This window comes from Salvelinus sp. IW2-2015, unplaced genomic scaffold (genome assembly GCF_002910315.2).
Source record: "Salvelinus sp. IW2-2015 unplaced genomic scaffold, ASM291031v2 Un_scaffold3101, whole genome shotgun sequence".
NCBI lineage: Eukaryota > Metazoa > Chordata > Actinopteri > Salmoniformes > Salmonidae > Salvelinus > Salvelinus sp. IW2-2015.
The window spans coordinates 49,262-60,477 of NW_019944392.1; the positions used below are offsets into that span (position 1 = coordinate 49,262).

The 11,216-nt window shown below is 43.6% G+C and overlaps 1 protein-coding gene across 1 annotated transcript in view; it reads right to left on the minus strand.

The window, feature by feature from the left end:
- The window catches only part of LOC112075351 (aryl hydrocarbon receptor nuclear translocator-like), a 25,108-nt gene extending 14,756 nt beyond the window's left edge, over positions 1-10,352 (minus strand). Inside the window, 10 exon segments of the mRNA XM_070440883.1 lie at positions 2,272-2,357; positions 3,976-4,041; positions 4,124-4,226; positions 7,336-7,382; positions 7,384-7,547; positions 7,736-7,949; positions 8,620-8,664; positions 8,785-8,838; positions 9,029-9,122; positions 10,021-10,352. Of these exon segments, the coding sequence (XP_070296984.1) occupies positions 2,272-2,357; positions 3,976-4,041; positions 4,124-4,226; positions 7,336-7,382; positions 7,384-7,547; positions 7,736-7,949; positions 8,620-8,664; positions 8,785-8,838; positions 9,029-9,122; positions 10,021-10,057 (910 nt within the window). The 5' untranslated portion in view covers positions 10,058-10,352.
- Between the last annotated feature and the right edge of the window lie 864 nt (positions 10,353-11,216).

An 11,216-nucleotide genomic window follows, 5' to 3' on the forward strand; every position in this document is an offset into this window, starting at 1 on the left:
GCCATCGCTCATCCATATAATTGTGTGTATTAGGTAGTTGTTGGGGAATTGTTAGATTACTTGTTAGATATTGCTGCACTGTCGGAACTAGAAGCACAAGCATTTCGCTACACTCATAATAACATCTGCTAACCATGTGTATGTGACCAATAAAATTTGATTTGATATAAGAGCTAAGCCATAGGTTAGTTAGTTAGTTACCTGTGGGGGGCCAGGACTTGATGTATCCAGTGCAGTGGACCACCACATACTGAGGCTCCCCATCCTTGGGTGGACCCAGACCATTCCTACAGGGAAGAGCACTACCAGTCAAGGCATAGTTCACTATACATTGCATTCGGGAAAGTATTCAGACATCTTGACTTTTCCACATTTTATTAAGTTAAAGCCTTTTTCCTCATCAATCTACACACAATATCCCACAATGACAAAGCAAAAACAGGTTTTCAGAAATGTTTGCAAATTTATAAAAAAAAAACTGAAATATGACATTTACATAAGCAATCAGACCATTTACTCAGTTGTTGAAGCACCTTTGGCAGCAATTAGAGCCCAGAGTCTTCTTTACAAGCTTGGCACACCTGTATGAGGGGAGTTTCTCCCATTCTTCTCTGCAAATCGTCTCAAACCCTATCAGGTTGGATGGGGAGCGTCGCTGACCAGCTCTTTTCATGTTTCTCCAAAGATTTTAGATCGGGTTCAAGTCCGGGCTCTGGCTGGGCCACTCAAGGACATTCAGAAACTTGTCTCGAAGCCACTCCTGAGCGTTGTCTTGGCCGTGTGCTTAGGGTCGTCATCCTGTTGGAAAGTGAACCTTCGCCGCAGTCTGAGCTCTCTGGAGCAGGTTTTCATCAAGGATCTCTCTGTACTTTGCGCCGTTCATCTTTGCCTCGATCCTGACTAGTCTCGTAGCCGTTGAAAAACATGTGTTTTTGTATGCTGCCACCACCATGCTTCACCGTAGGGATGGTGCCAGGTTTCCTCCAGATGTGACGCTTGGCATTCAAACCAAAAAGTTCAATCTTGGTTTCATCAGACCAGRCAATCTTGTTTCTCATGGTCTGAGAGTCATTTAAATGCCTTTTGGCAAATTCCAAGCAGGCTGTCATGAGCCTTATACTGAGGAGTGGCTTCTGTCTAGCCACTCTACCATAAAGGACTGATTGGTGGAGTTCTGCAGAGATGGTTGTCCTTCTGAAAGGTTCTCCCATCTCCAAAGATGAACTCTGGAGCTCTATCAGAGTGACCGTTGGGTTCTTCGTCACCTCCCTGACAAAGGTCCTTCTCCCCCGATTGCTCAGTTTGTCTGGGCAGCCAGCTCTAGGAAGTGTCTTGGTGGTTCCAAACTTCTTCCATTCAAGAATGATGGAGGCCACTGTGCTCTTGTGGAACTTCAATGCTGCAGAAATATGTTGGTACCTTTCCCCAGATCTGTCTCTGGTACCTCGACACAATCCTGTCTCTGAGCTCTATAGACAATTTCTTCAACAACGTGGCTTGAATTTTGTTCTGACATGCACTGTCAACTGTGGGACCTTTTATAGACAGGTGTGTGCCTTTCCAAATCATGTCCAATCAACTGAATTTACCACAGATGGACTCCAATCAAGTTGCAGAAACATCTCAAGGATGATCAATGGAAACAGGATGAACCTGAGCTCAATTTCGAGTCTCATAACAAAGGGTCTGAATACTTATGTAAATAAGGTATTTCTGTTTTTTATTTTAATTAATGTGCAAAAATTTATAAAAACCTGTTTTCGATTTGTCATTATGGTATTGTGTGTAGATTGATGAGGAAAAATGTGTATTTAATACATTTTAAAACAAGGATGTAACATAACAAAACGTGGAAAAAGTCAAGGTGTCTGAATACTTTCCGAATGCACTTTTTACAGTAAAATATATAAGAATTATCTCACCTGTTCCTGCTCCGCAGGAAATTCAATCTGTTCATAGACATGGGCTCCACTGGACACGWACCACATCTASAAACACACACATTTCAGAATACACACTCCCAACACAGGTGCATACAGCCATATACACATGCAAGCTCATCACACACACCTCATCCTACATATGAAGGATCGTCTGGCTCCCATACACATCCTCACGGAGGACTGCTGTCCCTCCTTCTTAACTGTTCCTGTCTTCAGGTCTAACATCCTCCCTGAGAAAGAGAGNAATAACATCTGCTAACCATGTGTATGTGACCAATAAAATTTGATTTGATATAAGAGCTAAGCCATAGGTTAGTTAGTTAGTTACCTGTGGGGGGCCAGGACTTGATGTATCCAGTGCAGTGGACCACCACATACTGAGGCTCCCCATCCTTGGGTGGACCCAGACCATTCCTACAGGGAAGAGCACTACCAGTCAAGGCATAGTTCACTATACATTGCATTCGGGAAAGTATTCAGACATCTTGACTTTTTCCACATTTTGTTAAGTTAAAGCCTTTTTCCTCATCAATCTACACACAATACCCCACAATGACAAAGCAAAAACACGTTTTCAGAAATGTTTGCAAATTTATAAAAAAACTGAAATATGACATTCACATAAGCAATCAGACCATTTACTCAGTTGTTGAAGCACCTTTGGCAGCAATTAGAGCCCAGAGTCTTCTTGGGTATGACGCTACAAGCTTGGCACACCTGTATGAGGGGAGTTTCTCCCATTCTTCTCTGGAGATCGTCTCAAACCCTGTCAGGTTGGATGGGGAGCGTCGCTGACCAGCTCTTTTCATGTTTCTCCAAAGATGTTCGATCGGGTTCAAGTCCGGGCTCTGGCTGGGCCACTCAAGGACATTCAGAAACTTGTCCTGAAGCCACTCCTGCGTTGTCTTGGCTGTGTGCTTAGGGTCGTCGTCCTGTTGGAAGGTGAACCTTCGCCGCAGTCTGAGCTCTCTGGAGCAGGTTTTCATCAAGGATCTCTCTGTACTTTGCGCCGTTCATATTTGCCTCGATCCTGACTAGTCTCGTAATCCCTGCCGTTGAAAAACATCCCCACAGTATGCTACCACCACGATGCTTCACCGTGGGGATGGTGCAGGTTTCCTCCAGACGTGACGCTTGGCATTCAGGCCAAAGTGTTCAATCTTGGTTTCATCAGACCAGACAATCTTGTTTCTCATGGTCTGAGAGTCATTTAAATGCCTTTTGGCAAACTCCAAGCAGACTGTCATGAGCCTTATACTGAGGAGTGGCTTCCGTCTAGCCACTCTACCATAAATACCTGATTAGTGGAGTGCTGCAGAGATGGTTGTCCTTCTGGAAGGTTCTCCCATCTCCAAAGATGAACTCTGGAGCTCTATCAGAGTGACCGTCGGGCTCTTGGTCACCTCCCTGACAAAGGCCCTTCTCCCCCGATTGCTCAGTTTGGCAGGGCAGCCAGCTCTAGGAAGAGTCTCGGTGGTTCCAAACTTCTTCCATTCAAGAATGATGGATGCCACTGTGCTCTTGTGGAACTTCAATGCTGCAGAAATATGTTGGTACCTTTCCCCAGATCTGTCTCTGGTACCTCTATAGACAATTCCTTCAACAACGTGGCCTGAATTTTGCTCTGACATGCACTGTCAACTGTGGGAACTTTTATAGACAGGTGTGTGCCTTTCCAAATCATGTCCAATCAACTGAATTTACTACAGGTGGACTCCAATCAAGTTGTAGAAACATCTCAAGGATGATCAATGGAAACAGGATGAACCTGAGCTCAATTTCGAGTCTCATAGCAAAGGGTCTGAATACTTATGTAAATAAGGTATTTCTGTTTTTTTATTTATAATAAATGTGCAAACATTTATAAAAACCTGTTTTCGATTTGTCATTATGGTATTGTGTGTAGATTGATGAGGAAAAATGTGTATTTAATACATTTTAAAACAAGGATGTGGCATAACAAAATGTGGAAAAAGTCAAGGGGTCTGAATACTTGCACTTTTTACAGTAAAATATATAAGAATTATCTCACCTGTTCCTGCTCCGCAGGAAATTCAATCTGTTCATAGACATGGGCTCCACTGGACACGAACCACATCTACAAACACACACATTTCAGAATACACACTCCCAACACAGGTGCATACAGCCATATACACATGCAAGCTCATCACACACACCTCATCCTACATATGAAGGATCGTCTGGCTCCCATACACATCCTCACGGAGGACTGCTGTCCCTCCTTCTTAACTGTTCCTGTCTTCAGGTCTAACATCCTCCCTGAGAAAGAGAGGGAAGGGTCGTTACTCACAGTCATTAGTGTGTGTGTGTCTACTACCTGTATTATAACTCTCTGCAGTAGAGAGCTGCTCCTGTAGTTCATCTGTACCACCTGTATTATAACTCTCTGTAGTAGAGAGCTGCTCCTGTAGTTCATCTGTACCACCTGTATTATAACTCTCTGCAGTAAGAGCTGCTCCTGTAGTTCATCTGTACCACCTGTATTATAACTCTCTGTAGTAGAGAGCTGCTCCTGTATTCATCTGTACCACCTGTATTATAACTCTCTGCAGTACAGAGCTGCTCCTGTAGTTCATCTGTACCACCTGTATTATAACTCTCTGTAGTAGAGAGCTGCTCCTGTATTCATCTGTACCACCTGTATTATAACTCTCTGCAGTAGAGAGCTGCTCCTGTAGTTCATCTGTACACCTGTATTAACTCTCTGTAGTAAGAGCTGCTCCTGTAGTTCATCTGTACCACCTGTATTATAACTCTCTGCAGTACAGAGCTGCTCCTGTAGTTCATCTGTACCACCTGTATTATAACTCTCTGCAGTAGAGAGCTGCTCCTGTAGTTATCTGTACCACCTGTATTATAACTCTCTGTAGTAGAGAGCTGCTCCTGTAGTTCACTGTACCACCTGTATTATAACTCTCTGCAGTAGAGAGCTGCTCCTGTAGTTCATCTGTACCACCTGTATTATAACTCTCTGTAGTAGAGAGCTGCTCCTGTAGTTCATCTGTACCACCTGTATTATAACTCTCTGTAGTAGAGAGCTGCTCCTGTAGTTCATCTGTACCACCTGTATTATAACCTCTGCAGTAGAGAGCTGCTCCTGTAGTTCATCTGTACCACCTGTATATAACTCTCTGCAGTAGAGAGCTGCTCCTGTAGTTCATCTGTACCACCGTTATTATAACTCTCTGCAGTAGAGAGCTGCTCCTGTAGTTCATCTGTACCACCTGTATTATAACTCTCTGTAGTAAGAGCTCTCCTGTAGTTCATCTGTACCACCTGTATTTAATCTCTGAGTAGAGAGCTGCTCCTGTAGTTCATCTGTACCACCTGTATTATAACTCTCTGTAGTAAGAGCTGCTCCTGTAGTTCATCTGTACCACCTGTATTATAACTCTCTGTAGTAAGAGCTGCTCCTGTAGTTCATCTGTACCACCTGTATTATAACTCTCTGCAGTAGAGAGCTGCTCTGTAGTTCATCTGTACCACCTGTATTATAACTCTCTGAGTAAGAGCTGCTCCTGTAGTTCATCTGTACCACCTGTATTATAACTCTCTGCAGTACAGAGCTGCTCCTGTAGTTTACTGTACCACCTGTATTATAACTCTCTGCAGTACAGAGGCTGCTCCTGTAGTTCATCTGTACCACCTGTATTATAACTCTCTGTAGTACAGAGCTGCTCCTGTAGTTCATCTGTACCACCTGTATTATAACTCTCTGTAGTAGAGAGCTGCTCCTGTAGTTCATCTGTACCACCTGTATTATAACTCTTCGTAGTACAAGAGCTGCTCCTGTAGTTCATCTGTACCACCTGTATTATAACTCTCTGTAGTAGAGAGCTGCTCCTGTAGTTCATCTGTACCACCTGTATTATAACTCTCTGTAGTAGAGAGCTGCTCCTGTAGTTCATCTGTACCACCTGTATTATAACTCTCTGAGTAAGAGCTGCTCCTGTAGTTCATCTGTACCACCTGTATTATAACTCTCTGTAGTAGAGAGCTGCTCCTGTAGTTCATCTGTACCACCTGTATTATAACTCTCTGAGTAAGAGCTGCTCCTGTAGTTCATCTGTACCACCTGTATTATAACTCTCTGAGTAGAGAGCTGCTCCTGTAGTTTATCTGTACCACCTGTATTATAACTCTCTGTAGTACAGAGCTGCTCCTGTAGTTCATCTGTACCACCTGTATTATAACTCTCTGTAGTACAGAGCTGCTCCTGTAGTTCATCGCTGACCACCTGTATTATAACTCTCTGTAGTACAGAGCTGGTCCTGTAGTTCATCTGTACCACCTGTATTATAACTCTCTGCAGTACAAAGCTGCTCCTGTAGTTTATCTGTACCACCTGTATTATATCTCTTGAGTAGAGAGCTGCTCCTGTAGTTCATCTGTACCACCTGTATTATAACTCTCTGAGTAGAGAGCTGCTCCTGTAGTTCATCTGTACCACCTGTATTATAACTCTCGCAGTAGAGAGCTGCTCCTGTAGTTCATCTGTACCACCTGTATTATAACTCTCTGCAGTAGAGAGCTGCTTCTGTAGTTCATCTGTACCACCTGTATTATAATCTCTTGAGTACAGAGCTGCTCCTGTAGTTCATCTGTACCACCTGTATTATAACTCTCTGCAGTAGAGAGCTGCTCCTGTAGTTCATCTGTACCACCTGTATTTATAACTCTCTTTGCAGTAAGAGCTGCTCCTGTAGTTCATCTGTACCACCTGTATTATAACTCTCTGCAGTAGAGAGCTGCTCCTGAGTTCATCTGTACCACCTGTATTATAACTCTCTGTAGTACAGAGCTGCTCCTGTAGTTCATCTGTACCACTGTATTATAACTCTCTGAGTAGAGAGCTGCTCCTGTAGTTCATCTGTACCACCTGTATTATAACTCTCTGCAGTAAGAGCTGCTCCTGTAGTTCATCTGTACCACCTGTATTATAACTCTCTGTAGTACAGAGCTGCTCCTGTAGTTCATCTGTACCACCTGTATTATAACTCTCTGGTAGTACAGAGCTGCTCCTGTAGTTCATCTGTACCACCTGTATTATAACTCTCTGTAGTAAGAGCTGCTCCTGTAGTTCATCTGTACCACCTGATTATAACTCTCTGCAGTAAGAGCTGCTCCTGTATTTCATCTGTACCACCTGTATTATAACTCTCTGTAGTAAGAGCTGCTCCTGTAGTCATCTGTACCACCTGTATTATAACTCTCTGCAGTACAGAGCTGCTCCTGTAGTTCATCTGTACCACCTGTATTATAACTCTCTGAGTAGAGAGCTGCTCCTGTAGTTCATCTGTACCACCTGTATTATAACTCTTGTAGTAGAGAGCTGCTCCTGTAGTTCATCTGTACCACCTGTGTGTACCTGTATTGTTATTCTCTGCAGTAGAGAGCTGCTCTCGTAGTTTGCTCCGTCGTCCGGTGGAGCTGGTCGTAGAGTGAGGAGCCTAGCCAGTCGGACTGTGATTGGTTAAGAACAGGGGTCAGGGAGTCTGACACGTAGACGACCCGTCCACTCTCACACGACACCACAAACAGGAAGCCATCAGCAGCTTCCAGGATCAGGTGTTTCAGCTCCTACAAAGAGAGGGATGGGGGGAGAGAGAGGAAAGGAGAGGTAGAGGAGAGAGAGAACGATGGAGGGAGAGATGACATGGAAGATACACTCAGTTATTATTGTGCAACAAACACATATGATAACATTTTTCCCTTTTCATCCCTCAGCCCCCTCTCCCCCCTTTCCGTCCTCCCTCTCTTTCTCTAACCTGGTCGGTGAGGAAGGATGGTTTGTATGTCCCGTCTGCTGCAGTGTTGCCGCTCCCTCTCAGAGACTTCATGTGGGACACGGCCATGCGCAGGATGGTCAGCTTATCTGGTTTCCGTGCCAACGCGCTACAGGTGGGAACCATGTCCGACAGCTCTGTGATGTAAGCAGTCATCTTRTTCCTCCGCCGCCGCTCAATCTCACTGTGGTTCTCCCTGGAGCGAGGGAATGAGGGAGGAGAGGAAGAGAGGAGAGTAGGAAGGACAGAGATGGGGTAGAGATGGGAGAGCAGGGGGAGGAGCGACAGACATGGAGTAGGAGRAGGGACAGGGATGGGGTAGAGATGGGGAGAAATAGGAAGGGCAGAGAGGAAGAGGTAGAGGAGGGACGGGGSAGGAGAGAAAGAGGGAGGGATATAAATGGGAAGAGGTGGGCAGGTAGGTGGACAACATGGAGTAGAGTTTAGTGTTGGCGTAACCAAATTATATTTTCAGATTAGCATGAGGTAGGTGGAACAAGCATGGATTGATAAATATAACAAGGAGTGAATGATCCATCAATASGATAGATAAATGTAGAGATCGAGATAGAGAGAACCTGGTCTTTCAAAGCGAGACGGAGTGATAGAGGAGAGGAAGTGCTGAAAGAAAAAGACTTCAGAGAYCCTGAGAGAGAGAAGCAGAGAGGRAAGGAGGGAGAGAAAGGGGTTGTGCTCAGAAGAAAGGGATTGATAGGAGTGAACAGGTGTCCCTGAGCTCAGGGGTTAGTAGTAGTGACAAGAATCACAGTGGTGTGATAGGGATTCTGGTGGCTCGCGATGTGTGCATGCAGAATATCTGTATTATACACACGCACAAACACGCACCAACAACCTCCTTATTCTACCTGGCAAATCGCTCTTTGTCTCCTCCTCCTCCGTCGTCATCACACCTGGTCAAAGACAGAGAAGAAGATCTGTCATCAAAACAACCAACACAATACAGTCAGATCAGATAGAGAGGGAGAGAGATGAGAGAGCAAGAAAGAGTGAGAGACAGGTGTCAGTCCTACCTGAAGAGCTTGCTTCCATCATCATCATCATCATCATCATCATCGAAGTCTGGCCTGTGAGGAAGTAGACAGAATCCATGTTTGTAAAGTTAACACCAAAGAATGGATCAACAACTTATCGGTGTGATTCTGATTCTGCACCTATGGACAACTTCTACCCTGTGCTGTCATAGCTATAGACCGTCTGTTAAAGTTATGTGACATAGTGATTGACTGATTCATTGGCATTGTATACTATACTCACGCAGCTCGCCTCTTATTGGACCCTTTTGGCACAACAGCACTGCTGCTTGCCTGGGCCCCACCGGCTCCCAAACCCAGAGAATCATCTGGTATGTCTGCCACACACACAAACACACAAATTATGCAACGTAACACGATGCTACAAGTGTATCCACTTCAGTAACACAACTGTTTGATTAATTGATTTAGCCATAAACATATCTAACGGGACATATGTTGTTCCAGACAGCCATGTAGCACACCTGAGTCAACTAACGTTAATCAACCAATCGTAAGAACTGATTAGACGAATAAAATGAAGGTGTGTGAATGCTGGATTGAACCATGCACCTCTCCACGCCAGAGCGTGTGACCACTGCAGTTGTGAGTATAGCGAGCTAGCTATGCGTTAATTTACCTAGCCACAAAGCTAGCTAGCTAACAAATACTGTAGCTACAACTAACTCGCTAGCTATGCCAAGCTGAACAAGCTAACTGTTAGCTGGCCAAAAAAGCTAATCCTTCGTTCAAAATAACACGTGTTTTGATGAAATATCGACACAAACTAGCTAGCTAGTTAACTAGCTAACTTATCTGAGCATAACCTACGCACGTCTGTCACCTAGCAAGCTAGCTAAAAATTATAACTAGCTAAGCTAACATGGCGAGTTGGCAACATTAACCTCAGGTCATGCCAGCTAAATGTAAGACATGCTATTTGCCAAGGTTGGTAGCTAACTTGCTAACTACGATTTTGCAAGAAAGACAGAAACGYCAATAGCTAGCTAAGTAGCTCGCTAGTTAAATTATTCAAGTCAAATATCCAGTTAGCTTGCTTTCGCTGGCCAGTTAGCTTAGCCCCAGCTGAGCTATCTAGCTCCATAATGCTGTCATCAGACGCAATCGGGAGAAAGTGACAGATTCKGTCAAAGGGCCATGGATCGCCAATTTYCCATCTGCATTATCACMTGTAACATTTGAACTTATTYCCACAAGSKTAAAACTTTACTGTACCTGGGTTAGAAGAGTCCATGTCCGGGTTGAATAACATAAACAAACCAARTTACAGTAAACTGCGGAAATTTCCTCAGTCCACAATCCTATTTCCTCTCAGATTTACCGATTTGAACTATATCAGCAAATAAAGAGGCGACGTCATGACTCGTGTTTCTTCATCATCAGCCAGTGGGGGAAATTACTAAATAAGAACGAAAGTATCTATTTTCCTGTCCCTTTTCCTGTTTTCCCCGTTTAAAAACCATCTAGATCCAAGATGGCGTTCACGGCTAACAGCAATAACTGTATAGGCGCCCAAGWCTGCTCTAGCTATGTAACACTTTTCTTCAATCACTAGCGGGATACAAGTGACATCCAATAAGAAGGCAACCCCAATGTTTGACCACTTACACAGAATCACAGGCCAGAACCATCTGTATAAWATKTTRKTTGAGTCAAAGCAAGATCTTAACCTTTAAGATTATTTGAGTGATATGTTATACTCACATTATAATGTAATTTTGTATTATAATGTAATAAACCTACTACTCCTTTTTCAGAAACGTGTTGTATGTGTGTACACTAAAATAAGTGCACAATATACAATCCCTGTGTTTATAGAAGGTTATAGGCCTCAGTACCTAAACCAAGACATAGGAAACCTATAGATACTCCCCCCTTATCCATCAGTGAGGAGAACTTCATCATTTGAGTGTGTAAAACAATAGTGATTCATGATCGTTGTTTTTATTATTAATGATAATACTTAAGCATCATAATACAAACAAACAAATAACACTGTAATTACATGACTGTTGTTTATCCAAAGTGACGGGGAAGAGAGGAAGATTTGTCAAGGTTAGTACAAATGAATGAGGGTTGGAATGGGGATGTGAAAGGCTGTGAGGGGAGGATCTCAGAATGAGGGAGGAGGAGGAGATGGATGAGTAGAAGGAGTGGGGGACATATGGAACAATGAGAAGGAAAAGAAAGAGGGAGAAAGGATGAATGAGGATGAGAGGAGCTGAAGAAGGTAGAAAGGTGAGAGGGTAGGCTATCCCATACATTACAGATAAGGCACTTAACATACAACAACAATTGAAAATATATAATGATAAAAATACAACACTTCCATTGTTCCATGTATCATACTTTTGCTTACTGAGCAATTGAGTTGCTAAAATCCAAACTCAAGAAAAATCCAAACTTTTCTG